The sequence below is a fragment of the Lactuca virosa genome, chromosome 1 (genome assembly GCF_052849685.1).
Source record: "Lactuca virosa cultivar CGN04683 chromosome 1, Lactuca_virosa_CGN04683_v6, whole genome shotgun sequence".
NCBI lineage: Eukaryota > Viridiplantae > Streptophyta > Magnoliopsida > Asterales > Asteraceae > Lactuca > Lactuca virosa.
The window spans coordinates 33,880,772-33,904,981 of record NC_136426.1 but is presented as its reverse complement, the minus strand read 5'-3'; the positions used below and the strand labels follow the sequence as shown (position 1 = coordinate 33,904,981).

Genomic DNA, 24,210 nt, shown 5'->3' with positions numbered 1-24,210 from the left:
GGATCAAGTGTCAGATTGCACGCGGGTGCACGCGACGGTAAAAATCAAAATTTGAAATTTTGTAACTCTCGCATACGAACTCCATTTTCAATGACTCTTATATATCCGTGTAGGTCTCGACGTTCCCTACAACTTTCCTTTCGGTCGTTTTGACTAATTCTAACTTTCGTTTTTCGACTAGTTTTTATTACCGTTAGGATTTTATAAAAATCATAACTCTCTCATGCGGTTTCCGTTTTATGCGTTATTCATCTCAAAATTCCTACTTTGAGTAGTACTGCGATTTTCCTTTTGTTGAATTTTTCCAAAAGTCAACCATTCTCCTTGTAGTTTTCGTCGTTGTAAATTCTTACGTACGGTAGATATTTATTTACTACAAAAGTCATATCTCACCCATACTGATTCGAATTTTTGCGAAATTTATATTTCTGGGAACGTGGTACCTTATAATATCTAAAAATGCTAACCTGCTCTCAAAGTGACGTGACTTTTTGTGCACCTATTTTTTAGCCTAAAGGTTTACGTAATTAAGGACGCAAAGTTTGAATCTATTGAAATATATTGGGTGGTTACAAGATTGTCCTTATTAAATTTTCATTTTTTATCGTTAAAGACTAACGGCGGTCGATGACGTATTATCCAGGTTGTCACACAAATCCATACTAACTGGGAAAAGTGGTGTTTCAGACTTATTTTATGAGTTAAGGATTTTACTTTGATGTGTTTTAAGTTAAAAGTAATTAGATATGGTTGTAGAGCTCCTCGGTACCTTCCCGTGGATATAAATATCGTCAAAATTAGAGTTGAAACGAAGAAGTGATGACCGTTTGAAGTTAGGTCGGTTTTGGATTAAGTCGCGTACATTGGGCATAAGGGGAAGTACGATGGGCGTACTAGGATATCCCTAAATACGCTAGGCATACCAGGAGTACGTTGGGCATACGCGATCAGTGCCCAAACCTTATTTTTGTGGTTTGATCCCTATTTAAGCTCCTTAACTTCCCCAAACCCATTCCATTCTAAGCCTCCACCTCTCCAACACCCTCCCTTGAAAACCCTAACCCTAGTTTGAGCCTTTTGAGAAAAATAAGGTGATATTGAATGCTTTGGAGTGTTCCTAGTGCATCTTGGAGAAGAATGAGCTCTGTGGATAAGTGTTAGTTGCATTGGAGCTTGTAGATCTAGATTTTGTTCACCTTGATCTTTCTTCGAGGGGTATAAAGCTTGAATCTTGATGTCGCATTTGTTAGATCTAGCTAGTGTTGGGTGTTATGAGTTTTTGGTCACTTTAGTGCATAAAGTTTAGATCTTGAAGGTTTGTGACCTTATTATGTATAAAGTTGGAAACTTTATCCATCTAAACATCATATTGATTGAGATCTGAAGGTTAGAGACTTGGACTTAATAGATTAAGTTGAAAAAGATGCACTGTTGGTCCCTTTTAAGACTTAAAGACTAGATCTTGGTTGTTTGGACCATTCTAATGGATAAAGTTGGAAACTGTATCCATTATGGAGTTATTAGGAACCATAAAAATGTGATATTGGACCTCATATCCCTTCCGTGCAAGAGTTAAGATGTCTTAATGGATAGATAAGTTAGGGTTTTACATTTTGGACCTTTTCTAACAATGGAAAGACATAAAGGTGGAAACTTTATGACTGAAGTCGATGTTTTGAGATTAGATCTAATTGTGGACGTTTTGATCTTAATCATTAAGTCCTAAAATGAGAAAATGGTCACCAAAGGGGTACGTTGGGCTTACATATGCGTACGCTCAGCGTAATGCATGTTTTCCCCAGTATCATGATGTGACGGATTGTACATTAGGCATCAGCATGTAGTACATGGGGCGTACGAGTCCTATATGTGGGGCGTACTCATGAAACCCTCTTTTTGGGCCTTTTAGGCCTTGGGTCTTTTGGGAGTTGGGCCATGAGTTATTGGGTCAGATATGGGAATGGTAAAATGGTCTTTTACCCATTAGAAGGATATAATATGGACTGGACCTTGGATTTTAGGAAATGACCTTAATTACTGATTAGGATATTTGATTATGTTCAGGGTGAGGTTTTCGGTAACAGCAACGCGTGTATCTCAGTTATCTCGGATTGAGGTGAGTCTCCTCCCAGTGTTTGGCGGGTCGACGGCGCCAATGTCTGCCCATAGATTGTTGTTATTTGTATGCTAGTTGTTTGTGTAACTCTTGCATGTGTTGTATGTGTTTGTATGTATATCGGGCGGGGCCCGATGCCAAGCGGGGCCTAATGAGTGTGTTGGGCGGGGCCCATAGCATGTTACTGACAGATTTGTTCCGGGCGGGGCCCGATGATTTTCGGGCAAGGCCCATTGTATGTATGGTATGAGTTATTTTTGGGAACTCACTACGCTTTTTGCTTACAGTTTATGGTTATGGTTTCAGGTATTTCCGATTTGAAAGGGAAAGGCTCGGCTTGATCACAATGCATCCACCCATGTTTCCACAACTTTATGATTTTAGGATTGTACTCTGATAACTATTTTTACTCTGATATACTTTTGAATGATTGAAAAGGATAAATGGTTTTTATGGTTGATTTAAAAATGAAATATTTACCTTATAATTTTTGGGATGTTACGTTTTCATTGACTATCCAGACGAATATTTTACTTCAATAAGTGGAACAACTAGATTTTTAATGACGTTATGTTTCCACACAAATCGGAATTATTATGGGCCATATGGTAATTCTGAAAACGACACTCCATTCTTATATGTGGGTAAAGGTGGGGTGATTGTTGGATTTCATGGACATGTTGATGGATACATCAGATCTATTGGGTTTTATGTGATCGGAGCTCTACACTAGAAGAAAATTCCAGATTTGAGGTGAGGTTCACTCTATCGTCTTTTCCATCTCCTTCAACTTTATTTCCAAATGTTTATCACTATAAAATATCTATAACATTCACTTAGCTTAATAGGTTCTTATATTTTGTTTGATTGTTATTCTCTTTCACATCTGTTATTAATCTTCTCATTACATAAATGTTGTAGGATGTCTAGACTTGGAAGTCCCAGGGATGTAGGACCATGGGGTGCTTCTGGAGGTAAACCACGGGATGATGGGGTTTTCCAAAATATCAAGCAAGTTCGGGTTCAAGTAGGATATCTTTCAAAAGTGATTTTTGGCATTCAATTCAACTATGTTAAAAAGGATGGTAAATTCATTTTGTCACAGTTTCATGGAGGAACATATCATGATGAAGATATATCAGAAGTGGAGATTAATTTGGATGGTATGCAAGAGTATTTGACTGGAATATCAGGTTATTATGGACTTGTTGAGGGCTATGGTGGAGTAGAAGGTATAATCTCCCTCACTTTTCACACAAACAAGGGGAAACATGGTCCTTATGGACAGGAAAATGGAGGTGCGAGTTATGTTTATTTTACATCAACCACATCTTCTGGGAAAATAGTGGGTTTTCATGGGAGGAATGGTGGTTTTCTTACTGCAATTGGTGTTCATACAGAGTATTTCTGAAGATGATGGAAGAGTTTTTACTTGCAATGCATCCTAGACATTTTGCTTAAGATACATGAATGGATGATTTTTACATCAAGCTATGTAGTCATTTGCCTCAGATGTGGCTTACTGATATTTTTGCCTCAGGTGTTTGGTAGTCTAAACTTTTTATGTACATATAATATGTCGATTTGGTGGGGTTTCTTTTGAAGAACCTATAGGGGTGATAGGGGTGAAACTCTTACATAGGTATCTACCTTGTGGTTCAAAATAAGATTCAAAAAATTGATTTTAGCAATGAAAACATTTTAAAATGAATATCATAAACTAGTTTATTTTCCACCAATGATCATCTTGCAATCCATGGAAAGATAAAACAACCATAGATGGAAAAGATGAACAACCTTTATTGATTTTGAATCATCAAGGAGGCTAGGAAGTTGATGAAGGCAAATACTTAAAGTAGAGCTTCTCCACTTAAGACGGTAGTCTTCACTTGTAATTACTGTTTCTTAAACCTTAAAGAACTTATATCAAGTAAGCCTCAAAAGGAGAAGCAATTAAAGAACTCAATATTACATAACAATTGCAAGAGAGAGAGAGAGGGGAAACAATATTGTTCTCGAATTTCATGCAAAGAAGAAGAATAAGTAAGATGGTGAAATGACAAACACATGAAATAAGGTTTACTTGCAAATCAACGACATTAAATAACAAAATAGAAATTTCAAACCGAAAATCAAAAGAAAACAGAAGAGAATCGACTAGTAAAGGATTATAAGAAATGGTATATAGAGAAAATGGGGTTTACCAAACCAATTTGATTGATACCAGGAGTAGAGATAAAGGCAATTTCAAAAAAAAATCCTTTTATCCTGAAATCACATTAATTAAATACAATCAATTTCAAATTTCAATTATGAATTTCATAAATGAAATTGGAGTAAGTAGGAAACCAAAATATAAGGGAGTATGAGGAAGCCATATGACAAAATAGATGTAGAGAAGGAGGCAATGTGGTCGGTTTAGGTTTGGTTTATTAGAGAATGTAAAGGTAACCATTAGAATTAGTTATGCTCTTAAAACTCTATTTTTCCCTTAAATTTATGGGTTAATCTCTTTTGGCCTAGCGGTAAAGAATGACTTTCTCAAATGAGAGGTCATGGAATTAAGTCTCTTAGGAGACATAAATGGTATTTAAACATAGATTAGTTAGTTTGCCATTTAAAAAGAAAATCGTTAGAATAGTATTTTAAAAAACAAAATAATAGTCTGAATGGTATGTTATAAACAAAACAATAATTCTTTATCTTTTATGATATATGTTTTGGGTTAATTACATGAATGGTCCTTGTGGTTTGAGGTAATCTGTGTGTTTGGTCCCTAAAACTTTTTTTTAACTCAGACCGTCCCTATATTTTATTTTTGTTTGGGATTTAGTCACTGATCAAAATAAAATGACTAATTTACCCTTAATAATATTTTTTATTTCTTTTATAATTTGATTTTAATTATTATATAAATTAAATAAATAAATAAACGCACCCCTACAATCCTCCATTTACCTTTTCTTAAACTATTCTCCTAGACCTCCTTCTTAAAAGCCATCGTCGGCCTCAACCACCACCACCACCACCGTTCATCGTTGGAGTTAAAGCAGTTATGGTATTGTTGATTCTTGTTGACCACCACCTATTCATGTAAGAAATCACCAGTATTTCACGTCCTTCGTCTGGTATCTGGTGAGCAAAACAACCCTAGATCCCGTTACTGCCTTGGTTGTTTCAGACCAAACCCCCACCTCCACATAAAACCCTGGTCGATTAAGGTTCAAATTAACCGAAAATCTTGAAGAATCAATTGTGTTTATGCTCTTGTTAGACAAATCGAGTCCAGGTCCACTCGATTAGGCTTCAAATCAAAAGAAATCAAAGCTTCTGCATCAGATCGGTTCTTTGCTACATCATATGGTTTTTTTGTTGCATCAGATGTTTTTTTAATGAATTTGATTTATTGAATGGCTTTGATCTCTTGAATGGATTTCTAGGTTAGCGTATTTTTTTGGATCTGAACACCGATGTTATTTTTTCTGGTGAAGAGGTAGTGGTGGTGGTGTCGGAGGTTAGTGGTGGTGATGTTGTCCAGAGGTCGTCATGCCCATCAGAATACATTCCCCCTCTCTTTCTTCTTTCTCTCGCCGGTCACCACTGGATCGTCGACTTGAAGCATCAAATTTTATGCAAAATCTTTATGATGTTTATGAAAACATATTTTATAAATTGCTCTGACATTTGTTTCAGATTCGTTTCAGGTTTCTGAAGAAAAAAAGTGGTTTGTTTTAGTAATGGGTTTAGGTTTTTATTTCATCTCATTTGGTTTTGGTTTCTAGGATATTAGATTTCATTGTGGCTAACTGTGATTTTGGTTTCAAGTTGGATTTTAGGTTTGATTTAGGATAACTTTGGTTTTGGTTTTCAGAAATCAATTCAATCTTACCGGAGGAGGAGCTATGGGTGTTCTTTGGAGAAGACGTAGGTTGTTTATAGGAGAGAAGAGGGTGAGAGGTGGGTGGAGTAGTAATGGGGTGGTAGGTCCCATCAGATTTTAATATCCAATTAATTTCTTTTCCAAATTTAATTAATTGATAAATTGAAAAATGTAAAAGAAATCAGTAAAGGTAAATAAGTGTTTCTAAAATGGACGGAGACCAAGCGTGCAACAAAAATATAATACAAGGACGGTTCGAGTTAAAAAAAAGTTGTCAGGGAACATGCAGATTATCCTAAATCACAGGGACCATCTGTGTAATTTACCCCAATTTTTTTTATTGAATACTTAAATGGTGTTTTAAAACATAAAATAAGTTGGTTAACTTTTGAGTGTGTTCGGTACGCAGCGTTAGAGAACTTTTGACTTCTAGCTTTTAAAAAAACGTTAGTAAAAAAGAAAAAACTTCGTCCGATGATAGCAGCGTTTAACTTTTAACCTAAACAAAACGTTACAAAATCAAAAGCTATATGGGGAAGGTTTCAACGAAACGTTCCAAAATCAAAACCCACTAACCGCTACCGGCCAGAAAACGCCATTTATCACGTTAACCCTAATTTATCATTGTGCCACAGTAAGCTGGATCACGAGATATGGCTGTGGCTTTTTGCAATTTTTTACGAGAGCTGGCTGTGGCCTTTGTAATTTTTCTGCTCGTTTCGCTTCTCAAGTCTGAACACAGATGAGTTAGAGAGTCGCTTGCGCTAGTTTACGAGAGAGGAATTAAAGAGTCGCTGAGCCCTACTCCCCTTTTCTTTTTCTATTTCTTCAGCATTCCCTGTTAATGAATGTTCGTGCTTCCAACTTCGAGACGTTCATTTGAAGAAGGTAATTAGAGATTATACTTTCAACCTTTCTTATTAGTTTGTTTCCGTGTAAAAACAGTATTTGCGCGTTTGACTTTGATGAATGGATACATATTCAAACTATATTTGATAGCCATCTTATTAGAAAGTTTTCAAGATAGTAATTTCACTACCGACTGATGGATTGTTCTTTTCATTTAGTGTGTAATTTCCATCTAATTTAGGTGGCGCTTAATTAATATGTGTAATTCCAATGACATTATTTTGTATCAGAGAATTATTATTATTATTATTATTATTATTATTATTATTATTATTATTATTATTATTATTATTTTGTAAAGAAAGGGCTATGCCAGAATATTAGTTTTCTTATCAACATTAAGCACATTGTTCTAATCTGTTAATAATTTACTTACGATTTACTATGATGTATTGGTGCAGGCGGGGGGATATCCACTTATAGTGATTTCAATAGGCCGATGGTAGTGGTTCACTTTTTTGGCATTTTTATTGATTATGTTTAATCTTATGCGCTAATTAGTTGTGAAGTTATTTAAGGCATTTGTATGCTTTGCAGGCAGATACAACCATTTTAGAAAAATGCATAACGTTTGGACCATGGGGCATGAGCATCTCAGCCAGTGGCGGACGCAGAATATTTTAGTAGGGGTTTCCCACGTACTTCAAGCGGGTGCACCTAATAGAAAAAACCAAAAAAAAAAAAAAGAAAAAAAAAAAATTTTACACTGCGTGCTGGAAATTGAGCAGTGGCCCGGGACCCCAAATGCCCCACTAAGGTCCGCCACTGATCTCAGCAGGGAACGAGTGGATTTATATACCAGATGGGTTTATTAAAAAGATTCGTATTTTACATGGAGTGTGTATTGATGGCATTGAATTCCAAAGCGACAGTAGCACAGGTGCACGACAAAATCCTATTTTGGTAGCCAGTGTGGCAAACGAACGGACATGGTAACCGCTCTTATCTGAATATGTCTCGATGCATGTCATTGTATATGTCAATGCACATTATGAACTACACTTCTCATTTTTTGCACATCTGCATCGACTATCCAGATGAATATTTAACTTCAATAAGTGGGACAACTACTTGTTATTTAGTGACGTCATTATGTTTCCACACAAATCAGAATCGTTATGGTCCATATGGTAATTCTCAAGACGGCACTCGTTTCTCATACGAGGGTAAAGGTGGGGTGCTTGTTGGATTTCATGGACGTTTTAGCACATGCATCACGTCTATTGGGTTTTACGTGATGCCAAAATCACTAGCAATGGGCCGGAACTCTTCATTTGAAGAAAATCCCAGATCTGAGGTTCATTCTAATCTTTCTAACTGCATCATTTCCATTGACAACAACCCTTTTGCCAAGTTTTAATCACTGTAAAGTGTTTATAGCATTCAATTGGTTGAATGCAATCATATATTTTTTTAATATTGACCGCTACTTGGTTTGCTATGCCTTAAACTTTATTCCCAGTCAAACATGAGAGTATTCTTTATATTGTTGTTTAACAACATTTTTGTTGTTCTAAAGTAATTTTTTTATATGCATTATCATTTTTCATTTGCAGAAATGTTGTAGGATGTCGTCACTTGGAATTCCAAGGGATGTAGGACCTTGGGGGGCTTCAGGAGGTAAAGCATGGGATGATGGGGTATTCAACATTATCAAGCAAGTTAGGGTTCAAATAGGAGAGCCTTCAAAAGTGATTTTTGGTATCCAATTCAAATATGTTAAAAAGGATAGTAATTTCATTTTGTCACGGTTTCATGGAGGAACAGATCATGATGGGGATATATCAGAAGTGGAGATTAATTTGGATGGTGTGCAAGAGTATTTGACTGGAATATCGGGGTATTATGGACCTGTTGAAGGCTATGATGGATTGGAAGGTATAACTTCCCTCGCTTTTCACACAAACAAGGGGAAACATGGGCCTTATGGACAGGAAAGTGGAGGTGCCGGGTATGTTTATTTTACATCAACCACATCTTCTGGGAAAATAGTTGGTTTCCATGGTAGGAATGGTGATTTTCTTACTGCAATTGGTGTTCATATGGAGTATCTCTGAAGATAATGGAAGAAGCGTAGACCTTTTGCTAATATTTCATGTTTTAATGGTAATTGCATCGAATTTGCTACTCTTCACTTTTGATAATATAAGATTGCCATGTTCGGGTTTTTTTTTTTTTTTTTTTTTTTTTTTTGAGTAACTCGTGTATGTAAAAATTATTTGGCACTTCTAATTAAGCGATCATGCCCTACCATGTTTGTTTCGAATTGATTCATGAAGGTTATTTTTCTCTTCGATGTACAATATTTAAAACACACTTGTGTTATTGTGCCTCTATTAAGAACATGAGATTAACAATTTATTAATTCTATTATAATACTTCAACCTGGGCAAAACTAAGGAAGTTCAACTTTTACAATCATGTGTGATTAAGCTCTTTTACCTTCTTTTTTATCAAACTTTCACGCCATCATTGTTTGTTTCACCAAGATCAAAAGCAATTTGAGTTTGAACCTAACTTTTATTTTGCCAAGGTTTGCACTCTAAAAGACGATTTTGAGATTTTTAACATCAACATTTTTTGAATAACAGAGGTCATTTGAACTGGAATGTAATAATCCCTTCTAGTCTCTTTCGAAAAAAAAAATCCCTTCTAGCATGGGTTCATCTTCATAGTCCCTTCGTGTCTTTTTTAAGGCATTGATCATTTCACACACAAATAGGTTTCATTGTTTTTATTGTTTCATCATCAATTTCTATCGACTCTGACATCTTATACGAAAAGAAATTCAAAAATCATAAACATAAGCAAAAATAAGTGTAACATTTTCATATATTTTCTTTCACATAAACCTAATCAATAAAGAACTCAAGTTCCCAACATAAATTTGATCAACAAAGAACTCAAAATAGTAAACAAGTTGTCACATGTTTGACAAACCTGGTCATTGTTTCTACATATATGTACATATTTGACAAAACATGATCACTGTGACAACCCGAAATTTCTATTCTGTACAATCATTCACTTCAATAGAAGTCAGAACAGTTTTTGCTAACTTTTGAGCTGTGTAGAGTCAGTTTGAGTATTCTAAAGCCTAGTACTTCAGGAGAGAGGATGCCCTAGGGTTTATTGTGTAGCAATAATGTCCCAAAACTCCAAGAGTTTGGAGTTTACGGCCTAAACAAGGTGTTTACGGCCGTAAACTCCAAGGGTATAAATATGGCACTTAGCCATTTTAATCACTTTTTAACTTTTCAAGATCCAAAACTCAAATCCTCTCAAGTATCATCCGAATTTCCTTCTTGATCTTCAACTTTGTAAGTGTTTCTATCCCTAATAAGTTGATATCTTACTTAATCTAGTGATCTTACATGATTCCATCCGTGAAATCATTCCAAATGTGTAGATCTTCAAGTTTCACCAAGAACACCAAGAACACACACTAGTGTTCTTGGACTTTTAGCACCTTTTCAAGCTTCTACATAGTAAGTACTCTTACCTAGGCTTGCTATAAGACTTATTACACTTCTAATCATCAAGAAAACACCAAGGAAACACAAGATCAAAGGTGTTGACGGTCCAAGATGTTCTTGGACCGTAAACCCTAATAAGGGTACCAAAGTGTGCCCTAGTCCCTTACTAAGCCTTGGATACTAGTGTAGAACATAACCTTGATGTGCTTAGGACTTAAAACATCAAGAAGACCATAAACCATTTGGGTTTACGGCCGTAAACCCAAGGAGAAATGGTCCAAGGACCGTAAACTCCACAAAGGAGTGAAATGGTGCCCTAAACACTTCCTAAGGCTTAAACCTGAAGTAGGAATGCTTCTTATGATCTTTAAAGCTTCAAAACACAAAATGGTAGATGTACCATGAGTTTACGGCCATAAACTCAGGAGTTTACGACCGTAAACTCAATGAGTGATGGTCACAAAACCGTAAACTCCAAAAGAGTTTACCCTTGGACCCCAAACTCAATAGCCAAGTCCTACAACCCTTAGATGCAATCCTTAGTACTTATAACACTTAAACAAGGTGTTTTACATGTCCTAGGATGTCTAAACTTGGTTAACTAGTTGTTTAAATGACTAATTGGATACATATATGTGTTATTATATGTTAACTAGGATCCTTGTGTGTGTTCAAGTCTTCACTTGACACTTAGCATCCTATACTATCAGTTCATCCAAACCACTCACTACAGGTGAGTTCTTACCCCTTAATTAACCTTTTAAATGTTTTTAAATGCTTTTATGGGGGGGATACAAGTTGAACTATTATAGTTATTATATCAATCATATGTGATTAATAACTACCAAACAAGTGGATTTCTTACTTTTCAAACTGCGTTACCAAACTGTTTTATTTCAAACTGTTTTACAAACTCTTTTACATGTCAAATACTTTTACTTAAACTCTTTTACACTTATATTCTGTTGTGGACTTAGGGTATCGGTTATTTGTCCGAAGGTCGTTTGAATCCTAGTTATATATCAGGTATATGTATATAGGTATAAAGGTTCCTTCTTTCATTCAGTTCAATACCTTTGGGTAGCAAGGGTATACACACATGCTCAAACATTCAAACAACATTACTAGTAAGCTACGATAGGCGTAGTTTAGGAAGTTACTAATACTATTACTAGAACAATGAAACATACAATGAGTCATTTCATACATGAGTCAATACAGCTAGTACATACAATACATTACAAAACAGTTAGTACATACTATACATTTTACAAAAGAACATACATGCTGGACAGAGAGAGAACATATAATACAGCTAGTACATACAGTACATATACAAGAATACGATTTCAGTTATGTGAGCCACGTAATGGGGCATGGCATCACCTGTCATGACCGTTTTGTATCCAGAATCTCCTTAAGTGGGGAGCGTATGAGTTTGCGTATAGATCTATACTGGATTGACTATCCTACACATCGCTGCTCGCTACAGTGGGCCTTGCAAGTCTACGGGTGCCAAACGTCATTTTCTCCGACGTCTTACATCGTCGCGTTCTATAGTCGGTAGCAGGATACAGGCCGATCACATGGTACTTTAAATTACAATTGGTTTAAGGTAGTTAGTACAGTGGTAGTTACTTAATACAAAACTACAATACTATTTCATTTTCCCATTACATTCACTTTGTGATCTTCACACAATATACAGTAATGTAAAACTATATTTTTGGTAAATGATAGTCAGATTTGGGAAAATACATACTCTTACAAGAGACACACACACAGACACTCGATGCCTTGGTAGAAGGCTACTTTTAGTAGGAAACATAGGGTTTTCTAGGAGAGTCAAACCTTTTACAAACATTCACAAACTTTTGCATACTTACACATCACATTCTTACAAGTACTTTCATACAAATACAGACACTAAAATACTTATGATCTCACCAGCTTTAAAGCTGATAAACTCTTTCAAAATAACTTGTATTCTTAGGTCACCAGTAGACAGGTACCGGTGCCAGGTTTTTGAGAAGATGGAGCTCGTTCAAGACTCATCTTTTATTTTGATGTATATTTTTGGTGTCTATTTAACTTGACAGAACACACTTGTATTAAAATTATATTACTAATGCAATGGATGATGTTGTTGCTTGTTTACTACTATTCATTGTTGTGATATTGTACATGACGTCTTCCGCCCCCGAACGTTTCCGTCGTTCTTGGTTTTGGGGTGTGACAATCACATTATCATATACTTTCACGACCTGATCAGCAAAGATGTCGTTTTCCTCTTGTCAAGAGGAATTGAAGCAACAATGTGTGCGGCAATCGAGAAGGTTGTAGAACGGTAATTGGGGTCATAATCGGTTGGGTTAACTTGCTTTTCCTTTTAGACCCTATTAAACCCGACCTATTTCTCTAATTCTGGTTTAACTCGGTTGGGTTAACCGGGTCCGTTGACCATCTTTTACACTCATATGTGTGTATGTGTTTATTCATTTGGTTGTTAAAAATGATTACTCTATAGTTTTTGGTGTTATGTGCTTATTGAAAGAGGCATGCTTATTTTGCCTCTTTAAAGAACCATTTTGCCCAATATGCCTAGAGAATTTGAAACCCAACATCATCTTTAGCTAACACCTAACAAATCCAGATAAATAATTGTAAATTGTGTACTCAACACTCCCACATCTGCTATTATTATTAAAGTTAAACTGACCATGGACTCCTCAAGGCCATCTTGATCATCACACTAGATGATATGACTACATAAAAAACCATCAACGATCCTCTCCTATTCTAGCCGGCTGTAATCATTTTGGTTCGGATTCAACCAATTTATTAATTGGCTTGTAAACCCAATCTACTACATAATTGATTAAACTTGGATTAACACATTTAAAATAAAAAATTTAAATAAATTAATCAAAGATTACACCATTTAAGTTAGTTCCAAACCTAAATAAAATTTCTAAGTATGAGAAAAGCACAATCATAATTCAGAAATACATATAAATTGTTCATACAAATGTTTAATTTCAATGTGATTTGGGAGAGTGACTAATATCATTGGTGCTAAGAATAATGATGAGAATTAGGATTGCGTTTTTTTTTAAAACATAAATAATAATGTATAACCATCAAACGTAAGAGTTCCACAAAAAAGAAAAAACCCAAATACGGCAATCATGTATTATCAAAAGTGAGGACTGGACTGGCAAATTTGATTAAATTACCATTAATACATCCATCTTAGCAAAAAAAAAAAAAAAAGTCAAAGCTTCTTCTTCTATCATCATCTTCAGAAATACTCCATATGAACACCAATTGCGATTAGAAAGTCACCATTCCTCCCATGAAACCCAACCACTTTCCCGGGCGATGATGATGATGATGTTGAAGTAAAACAAACAAACCCTTCTCCACTTTCTTGTCCGTAAGGCCCATACATCTTCTTGTTTGTGTGAAATGAAATTGAAGTTATGCCTTCCAACCCATTAACTTCAACAGGTCCGTAAAAGCCCGATATCCCAGTCAAATACTCTTTCTCACCATCAAAATTAACCTATTAAGATTAAGGTTTACCCATTAGATTACACCGGTAATGCCACTCACAAATAGCAAACAAAAAAAGTGTATTTTTTTGCACATTACCACTTCTGTTTTATCGCCACGTGTTCCTCCATGCATTTGTGACAAAACGGAATTACCATCCCTCTTAACATATTCAAATTGGACGCCACAAAAGACCTTCAAAGACACTCCTAAATAAACACGTATTTGTTTGACATGTGAGAAAACTCCATCATCCCATGGCTTACCTCCAGCAGCCCCCCAAGGTCCTGCCCCACTCGCCATTCCTAGTGCAGACATCTTACAGCACAGCTGCAGTGAAATGAAATTAAATTAGTCACAAGTATCTAACACTTGTTAAACGCTAAAAGCATAAAAGAATAGACAATGAAATTCAGAGACCATAGAACGAACCCCATGTGAAGATTTGTCTCTACAAGCAAAGTTGGGATATAATGCTAGTGATTTAGGAATCACATAAATCCCAACAGAATCAATGTATTTTCCAGCACGACCATAAAATCCAACTATCATCCCATCTTTACCATCATATGAGAAAGGGGTGCCTTTATCTGAATTACCATACGGACCATAACGAATCTGATTTGTTCGAAAGCATAAAGACATGACTACAGTAGAACCTCCAAATTGACCAATTGTCCCACTTATATTAGTCAAATATTCGTCTGGGTAGTCAATTAAAATCTGCAGAATTGAGGAAATGTCATCGACAAATGTGTTTGATGAGATCAAAGAGGTATTGAAATAACATCAATTACCATGTCAGTTTTGTTGCCACCATCTCCACCAAAAATGGAGGTTTCAGTTTTACCCGTATGACAATCACTTTGAAATCTAATGCGATCGATAACCCCTGCATGTACGATTGTGATCTTTTTAAGAAAGCCGCCTTCAGGCATAATTACCCAGTCTTCACCCTGTGAACCACCCCATGGTCCAAGAGTTATGCACCCTTCATTACTTCTTGTACCTCCCTGTAACCCATTAAAAATCATTGTAGCTTCATAAAGCATTAAAGTAGTATTTTTGTTTTTTCATAGAATAAGAATGGAAAAATAAAAAATTGAAAGTCTACCATATCTGGCTACTGAAACAGGATGAAAGGATAAACTCTAATTGCCTTCTTCAGTTGTATGCTCCGGTGAATATACTGAAACTGGAATAAGGAACATGCAGAAAATGCTGAAGAAATAGAAAAAAAAAAAAAAAAAAAAGAAGGCCTAGTGTGTAGAGTGTAGGGATCATCAACCGACTCCATCTTCAGAAACGAAACGAGCGGACAAATTGCAATAAATTACGTTTTCTTCGATTTAAAGGTAAATTACAAAGACTTTATGCTTAATTTTTACAACTATTCATTAATTAAAATGATTAGGGTCTAAGGAGAATACATCTCAAAATGATCATCTTTTAAATCTCTAATACAAAAATGATTACCAAACTTGCAATAAAAACACGTTATAGATTAGTGAAGCAGTATTATTTAAAGATATTGAAATCCTCTATTAGTTTATTTTTTATGATTTCCATGTTTATTAAATTACACGAAATACAACAGTGAACTTCTTTAATTATATTATAACCTTGTAACCCGGTTTCTTTTTCTTGAAATACTCAGAGTATGTTGTTCATTTTCTCAAACAATATATAGATATTTTGTAAGGCTGGAGGGAGTGGAAATTACATGTTATGATGTCACATCATTTGTTTGTCATGTCAATTTTTGCTATATAGCATAAATGGCATGTAATTTTCAAAGGTAGGTCAAGATATTTTTTTGTTTTTTATATTTTATATTAAATTAAATGTTTAAAAAAAACATTTCATTACAAAAAAAAAAACTACAACATTTGAAATATTACTTAAAACTTGACTTAAACTAGACTTATAACTACTCAATACTAGACTTAAAATTAAACGCTTAAAAACTTGACTTAAAACGTGACTTAATACTACTTGTGAAACTTATATTTTTTTCATAAGCTTCTCTTGCATTTTCTCTAGGAATGAAAGTGGATCCAAACCCGGATCGGTTTACCTGGACCCGGAAACCGGAATTGACAATTTAAAAGAACCGGGAACCGGACCGGTATATAGGAACCGGTTCCGGTTCGGTTCCGGGTAACAAACCGTGTAAAGTGGGTATAGAACCGGTTGGAACCAGAAATTGATAATTGGAACCGAATTCGTATATTAGACCCGAAATAACTGGAAACCCGAAAATTGAACCGGAAACCCGAAATTTTGGAACAAAAGAAAAAAATAATATGTTAGAAAAAAATAGGACAAGGTATTTATTACGAGACTTTATGTTAATATTAATATATTTTTTCTTTTACTAACATTATACACATGCAATGCAACAGGATATAATTTTTCATAGTAATTGAATGGTTCCATCAATTTACCGAAAGTCGACCTTAAAAGTCCAATCTTCAACCGAAATAAAATATCAACACTATTAGATGGAAAGGTAAAAAATTTCAAATGATAGTTTGTGGTGGCGGTGACATATCAAGTTATCAAAGATGAGCAACGAAATATTGAATAATAAGTTAATAACCACTACCTTTATTTCTTTCTGTTTTGTTCCAAGGATTGTAGCTTTTAATAATAATAATAATAATAATAATAATAAATAGAAGTATAAAATTCGGGTAAAAATGCAAAATAGTAATTTGACAGAGAATTACTAGATTCCAAATAATGTTGTTAAAGGGAAGAGGGCAAATTTAGAACAAGCATGACAACAAAAACAATTTTAATGATTATATTTATTTCGAAATTTGTTTTGGATACAAAACTTTGTGATTAAAGTGTTTAACTATGAAATGAAAACTCTAAATTATAGAACTCATTTTTGAGTGGTCGATCTGTTGTAATTCATCAGTAGGCATATTGTTTGAATAATCTTTTAAATTCCGGTTCAAGGCCCACTAAATCGGTTCCGGTTCATTTAACTTGGTTCCGGTTTTTTTACAAATCCGGTTCTAAAACCCGGAATACCCGGATCCATTGGACCCGGACCCGGAATACCCGGAACCCGGATAAGGCTGATTTTTAGACCCAATACCCTGACCGTTTAAGCATTTTCCGGTTATACCGGTTCCGATTTCGGTTCGGTTCTGGTTCCAGTCCGGTTTTCCGGTTTTATAACTCATCCCTAATTTTCTCCACAACTCGACGTTGACGCTCGGGTAATTTTGAAACGTCTTTCATCATTAGCTCCCACTCACGATTTCTTTGTTTTTGTTTTGCAAGTTGCAACATTCTTTGGATGTGCTCATTTAACTCCATTAGCCCCTCTCTTTTCTCCTCACTCGAAGAAACTTCGACACCCTTGAGCTTTCTCTTTGCTTTATCTCTTCCTATAGGACAACTCCACCTCGGAATATCATACACTACAAGAATAAGCACCTATAGAGACGAGATCTATAGGGACAACATATGTCATCGCAATAGTCGCCCTATAGGGACGACATGTTGTTGCCATAGAGTTGACTAATTATTTTTGACTTTTGAAGCTACAACGACGACCTCTCGTCTCAACATGTTAGGCGGGAACGGAAGTGAATTTGGCGCGTTCTTGAAACACCTATGGGGACGAATTCTCGCTCCAATAAAAAAAATAAAAAATAAATAACATATTTTTTAAATCCTTTGACGGAAATAATGGGGAAGGTCGTTTTGGGGATAGCTATAGGGACGACTTGTCGTCCTCACAGCTCTCTACGGCCAAAATTGGAACAGCCCCTTCGTTTCATTCACGCACGCTAAGTAATCAATCATCGGTCTCTCTCGATCGATCGGTCAAAGATTCTCCGCTGACGACTTCCACACCTCCCACCACCGGCAAATCTTTTTCCTCTCTCCACCGATCATCATGCTAGTTGCCGAAGACCACCGACGATCAGCTTCAACACCGACGATTCCAACTATCGGCTTCCTTTTCATCCCCGGTTACGAGTTCTAACTATTACAAGCCCCACTCTGGCGACCTAGGTTAGTAATTCTCGGTTAGAAACTGGAATTGGGGTTTATGTTAGCAATTATGTGTTTGAAACTGGAATTGTGATTTTCTATGGTTTCATAGCTCTCACAGGAATCATCGACGGAGAGGAATGTCGAACACCGTCGTGAATGGCCTTGTCGGAGCTGGCGGAGGTATCATTGCTCAAATCATCACGTATCCTCTCCAATCGGTACTTATCCTTCCCTTTTACTTTCTCTGTCTACTTCCTATTCGTCTGAAGAAGATGCTGATATGACTGACAATGCTGATCTAGATACAACATACCTTCATACTAATGGAAATGCTGTAAGCTTTTGATACATTATTAGATCTCCGTGTGTGTTTGTAACTGATACCTGATATTCCATCTTGAAACACACGCTTTTTAACATCTGTTTGGCATCTACCAAACAGGGTCATGGGAGCTTACCAGAACATAATAATGCAAATGGAGAGCATAGTGTATCTGGAGACCTGCATGGTGTTCAACCAGATCCTGTAGCTGCTGATATTCTTAGGAAAGAACCAGAGCACGAGACCTTTGTAAGGCTGAGAATCAGCCCATTTGGTAATCTTCTCTCTTTCTTTTTGTTTGTAATTTCATCTATGCAGGAAAAGACATACATACACAAGTATTTGAAAATTGAATAATCTTCTTTCTTTCCAACTCCTCTTATTGCAGAGACACCATCTTCTGATGAAGCAGAGGTTTATAGAGCATTACAAGGTTGTCTTGAGATGCGAAAGAGCTATGTGTTCAGAGAAAGCATTGCTCCATGGGAGAAACAAGTTATATCTGATCTTAGTTCTCCAAAGCGTAATCCAAATCCTTTTGAGTATACCCCTGAGACAAAATATGATGTAGGTTTGAAGTTTCTGACACAAGTTTGTTCTTGATGCTTATTTTCTTGAATCTTGACTTGATATTCAAATGGTTGCAGCATTATTTTCAAATGGAAGATGGCGTGGTTCATGTTTATGCAGATAAAGATTGTAAGATAGCATGAATCAAAAGCATCTGTTGAGGTTCATTAAGTCCAAGTTCAAAAAGAAACCAGATGAGGTAATGCTTCATATCTATTTCTTGATCATTTAAAAATGTGTTTCTCTTTTGCATGAATCAAAGTTTCCTTTTTCCTGTTTCAGGTTGTAATATTTTGTGATGGGACATATCTGACCTTAAAAGAGGTTTTTGAGAGCTTGGATTTAACCGGGTAACTTTACTATCTGTAGAACAATTATATCTTCTTGTGTGAATGTTTTTTTTTTTCTAATCATAAGTCTTAAATGTAGATACGACCTGAATGTTGATCAATTAGATGTGCACATTTCATCATTTTGATAAATTCAATCTGAAATACAACCCCTGTGGTCAAAGTAGGCTTCGGGAGATTTTCTTGAAACAGGACAATCTTATTCAGGGTAAGTTTCACTACTTTTTCAGGTCGTTTTCTTGTTGAGGTAACAAGCCAAGTGTTTGCAGATCTTGAAGCGAGTAAATATCTATATATGGAAGAAAGCAAAGTGAATGGGACAAGTGAGTTTTGAAATCCATGTTATTTATTTATTCCTTTTATTTGTTTTGATCCATGCATGACACTTACACTTACACTTAAAGCTTTTGCCTTTTGACAGATGGCTGAATACAGAATATCTATATATGGAAGAAAGCAAAGTGAATGGGACAATTTAGCTAGTTGGATTGTAAACAATGAATTATACAGTGAGAATGTTGTCTGGTTGATTCGGGTGATCTCTTACTACAATACTTTAAAAGACACCAAATGTTTATACTTTAATATCAACTAACATTATAATTTATATGCATACTTGTGTTGTTCAGCTACCCCGACTTTACAACATATACAAAGAAATGGGAATTGTGACATCATTTCAGACAATTTTGGATAATGTTTTAATCGATCAAGATTCACATCCCCAGTTGCATGTTTTCTTGAAACAGGTACCAATTAAATTGTACACATTACATCATTTGAATTTGATTTATTTCATAAAAATTTCTGTTTATTAGGCCTCGATTAGTGAATATGTGCAAATATATGGGAATCCAACCTATTTGGAACAGATGCTTACCTTTGTTACATCAGAAAAAAAAAACTTCAATGGTATATAAATTTATTCATCTTTTATTTATAAAAATCATTAAAATGTGGTCATTTTACTTACAATTTACACTTTTTTATTTTTTGCAGAAGGTGGTTTGGATTATGTTCAGTTGAAATCCGTTTAGCACTGAATGAGATTGCATTCTGGATGGACATCTTCGGATGATGAAGATGAAATAGATGGACATCAAGATCAAGGTTCCTTCTTCTCCTAGTTCCTTCATCCTTTTTTTTTCAGATAATGAAAGTGGGAAGAGTGCAAGAAGCTTTAGGGAGCAAAAAAGGGCACACTATGATGAGAAGCAATCAATTGTTGATGGTGTTTTTATAAACCATGTAGAATGTAGTGTTATGTACACAAATGATAAGGCATGTGATGATTATGCAAATTTCCTCAAGTTAATAATTTTGTTCTTCATATGAATTATATTTAATAATGTAGTGTTTTGAGATTGTATCAAATATTAATGTTTTGCAATTAAATTTACCGTTTTATCTATTTTGTAAATGTACTGCTTTAGTAATTTTGTGACGTGAAAACTGGGAAATTATAGAGAAAAAAGAGCAGCTGTATGGGCATACATATAGAGACGACATGTCGTTTCTATAGGTGGATCTATAGAGACGACATGTCGTCTCTACAGGTTCATCTACCACGACGATATATTGTTGCTAAAGGGTAGGGCGAGTCGACTACATCTCTATCTATGGAGACGACGTATTGTGTTTATAGATATACCTATAGAGGCGACATGTCGTCTCTATAGCTTCATCTATGGAGACCAGCAATGTATAGCGACGAACCAGAACAGGACGACGTGTCGTCTCTAAAGGATAGCTATTGCGACGATATTTATAGCGACGACCAAAAAGATCTATTGCGACGGGGCTATGAGGACGAGAGCTACAGGGACGACATGTCATCCCGGACACGTATAGGGACGACTTTTTTAACCTATAGAGACGACATTTGTCGTCCCGATAGGTCCCGTTTCTTGTAGTGATATGGTTTGTCATCGCTGAGGTATATTCCAACATGTGCATCCGAAGATTGACTATGGGAGTTTTTGAATGTTTTTGTTCTTTTTGAACTACCTGTGAAGTCTTCCGACTTGTATTGTTTAGCCATTTTTCTTTGTCCTTCACAACATTCCAAAAACTAATATTTTTTAATGTTTTCTTCTTTTCCTTACAGTACACTTCTTGAGCTTTGGATATTATTTGTGCATCATTAGCACCTTCACGTTGACGAAGATACCATTGAAATTTCTTGCATATTTGCTTGTATTCCTCCGTTTTGAATATATTTATCTTTTGTTCGGTATGAACCTCTCTTCATGCGCTTAATAAAAATTTCCACACTTTTACATCAAAAAGTTTCTCCATCTTAGTCATCACCAATGATAGGATCCTCTGATACGTCAACTCATGCTTCCGCTAACGCCTTTTCTTCATCCGTTGACCAATTTTATTGTTTGCCCTCTTTTCTTCTTTTTGTCGACTCGAGGGTTGTGTGGTAGAGGGCGGGATGGAGTGAATGGTGGATTATCGGATTCGATTGAATTCGATTCAGAAGATTGAAAGATATTTTATTGCATTTTTTTCAAACGTGTTAAATTCAAGTTGTGAATTTAGGGTTGGGATGGAATTTGAGATGAGGATTGGAATTGGGGTCTAGATGTAATTTATGTTGGAGATTGGAATTGGGGTTGGAATGGAATTTGGGTTGGAGATTGAAATTGGGTTTGGTTTGCATCATGTGTAATATGAAACATTTTCGGGATAATGAATCATTGGTGGTGAGTATATGGGTGCTTCAAGTTGAGGTCGATATACCGAAGAAGACAATTTGTTTGGTGAAGTGTTTGAAACATTTTTCTTATTTCTTCTAGGGGTTTTTTTTTGTTGGCTATGAGAATACATTTTTGAATTTGAGAGATTTAAAGAAATTTGATGTTTTGTAGGTTGGTGTGGAATAAGTTGGAAAATATAGATGTATGGTCCTACTATACACACACCATTCTACTATATTATACTAAATTTCATGCTACTTTTTTTTATCATTATTATCATATGATTTAGCCTAATCATTATATTTAATAATAATTATCTTACAACCTAATTATTTCATAAACTTTATTATTTAATTTTTTTATTATTATTATTATTATTATTATTAATTTTATTATTTAATAATTATATTTTTATTACCAATTAATTAATTATATTTACTTTTTCCTATTTAAATATTTTATTTCAAACTTATTTTTTTTAAATAAGTTAAAAAGAACAAATATATAAATATATTATATTTTACAAACTATGTATACTACGACGTTAAATCATTAAATCATCATATAGTAAATTACAAAATGCATCGCAATGTATTTTTATATTTACTGAAAAATACTCAAAAAATTTATGGATTTAATTTATGATTTTGCACTTTATATATAATTAAAAATTGATTAAAAAATAAAAATAATAAAAAAATTGATTAAATATTTCAGCGGCGATAACGTTGAAATAGGAGGCATTGGGTACATCAAATAACTATACATATAAAAATGAAATATTATAAGTTATATTTCATCGTCGCTTCGCCAGACCACAGAACCACCAAGTTGTCGTCGTTGGACCACCAAATCGTCGGACCATCAGGCGTTACGTCGACACTATCGTCATATTGTTTATAATTTTTTCTTACTTTTTCAACTTTTCTTTAAACTTTTTACAACGTTTGAACATATATTTTTTACAATTTTTTCACAAAAGAAAACTTTATAAAAACATTTCATGAGTTGTAAAAAAAACTTTCAGATTCAGATGATTTGATTTTGTTAAAAGCGGGTTTCGGATAAACGGAAAAAACGTCAAAAAGTTAAAATTAAATAATATAAACGAACAATAACATCAAAAAGTTTAAAAAAAATAAACAAACAAAACGACAAAAAATAAATAAAAAAACAACATTAAATCTACATATTCGAATGAAACTACAAGAAAATTAAAAAAAATATAAATAAATAAATATAAATAAAATAATAAATCATAATATTAATAAATAAAGATTTTAAATAATTTAGGTAATTAATTTAATATTATTAAATAAGTTGATCCTTTATATTTTCCTAATTAAAATTTAATATTATTAAATAAATTGATCATTTATATTTTTCTAATTAAAATCTCAAAATATAAAAGGATATATAACAAACAATAAAAATAAGACATATCTTATAAAGAAAAAAAAATTGAAAACGACAAAGAAACAAGGAACTGTGGTTTAGCAAAGAAAAAAAGTAAATGGTTATTTGTACAAGTAGAAAGTAATAATGGTGCACACAATTTCCAAGATTTAATTGTTTAAAAAAATTAGATTGGTTTGTGATAAGTATAGGATAGACTGGTGTGTCAAAAAAAATTCCCTAGATGTATTTATAGAGGATGAATGCCATTTTTTAAATTTTGTATTTTAAAACTCTAAGAGCTAGCTTAAAGCAAAAAAAAAAAAAAAAAAAAAAGTGGGTGAATTTGAATTGTAAAGAGTGGTTACATAAAATTTGAATATATGGGTTAAAAAGGTAAATTTTTATTAAAGAAAAAAAATAAATACAAAATAATTGTTGGCTCCTCTCCCTCCTCCGCACATTTATGCTGTCGACCCATGCTACCATTGGCATGCCGAGGGATGTTGTATGCTGAGCTCGCCGAGTAAAATGTCGACCACTCTCCAAAGCCTAAAGAAAAACCCAACCATGAATATGATTATCAACCAAATAGACCAAAATATGCAAGTCCCGAAACCAATTTAATGTTCAAAATACTTTTCACAAAATTGTTTTAAGTTATGTATATCAACTGTACATTTGAATTTAATCTAGATATATATACCTTGGATATTTACTTGTGGTGTTATTTTGCAGAGATCTTTTTGCAAACTATTTTAAGAGATTTTATAAGCCTTTTTATGTTAGTTAATTATTTGTATATAATTTCATAATTAAGACAGTCAAAAACTTCAAATGACCGTACAATTTTACTTTTGACTTTATTTCATGATTTTCTATACATTTCGTGAAATACTTTATTTGTTT

The 24,210-nt window shown here is 34.5% G+C and overlaps 2 protein-coding genes and 2 pseudogenes across 2 annotated transcripts; 3 read left to right on the top strand and 1 right to left on the bottom strand.

Moving 5' to 3' along the window:
• Positions 1–2,678: 2,678 nt before the first annotated feature.
• LOC145112716 (agglutinin pseudogene) lies at positions 2,679–3,527 on the top strand (annotated as a pseudogene).
• A 4,116-nt stretch (positions 3,528–7,643) lies between these two features.
• Positions 7,644–9,073, top strand: LOC145167127 (agglutinin-like). Its single transcript, XM_079086246.1, has 2 exons — positions 7,644–8,202; positions 8,462–9,073. The coding sequence occupies exons 1-2, from the start codon at positions 7,858–7,860 to the stop codon at positions 8,960–8,962; spliced, it is 846 nt and encodes a 281-aa protein (XP_078942372.1). The 5' UTR covers positions 7,644–7,857; the 3' UTR covers positions 8,963–9,073.
• Positions 9,074–13,561: 4,488 nt separating this feature from the next.
• On the bottom strand, positions 13,562–15,178 carry LOC145167050 (agglutinin-like). Its single transcript, XM_079086157.1, has 5 exons — positions 15,051–15,178; positions 14,734–14,949; positions 14,369–14,659; positions 14,036–14,266; positions 13,562–13,946 (listed from the first exon to the last, which is right to left on the bottom strand). The coding sequence occupies exons 1-5, from the start codon at positions 15,051–15,053 to the stop codon at positions 13,683–13,685; spliced, it is 1,005 nt and encodes a 334-aa protein (XP_078942283.1). The 5' UTR covers positions 15,054–15,178; the 3' UTR covers positions 13,562–13,682.
• Positions 15,179–15,714: 536 nt separating this feature from the next.
• Positions 15,715–20,238, top strand: LOC145112710 (AMP deaminase-like; annotated as a pseudogene).
• The last annotated feature ends 3,972 nt before the right edge of the window (positions 20,239–24,210 follow it).

Coding starts and splice junctions, on each gene's coding strand:
- LOC145167127 (XM_079086246.1), top strand. CDS start 7,858: ATGTCTCGATGCATGTCATTGTATATGTCAATGCACATTATGAACTAC. Junction 8,203..8,461: donor AAGAAAATCCCAGATCTGAG/GTTCATTCTAAT, acceptor TTTCATTTGCAG/AAATGTTGTAGGATGTCGTC.
- LOC145167050 (XM_079086157.1), bottom strand. Junction 14,267..14,368: donor GAGACAAATCTTCACATGGG/GTTCGTTCTATG, acceptor ATTTCACTGCAG/CTGTGCTGTAAGATGTCTGC. Junction 13,947..14,035: donor GTGGCGATAAAACAGAAGTG/GTAATGTGCAAA, acceptor TAATCTTAATAG/GTTAATTTTGATGGTGAGAA.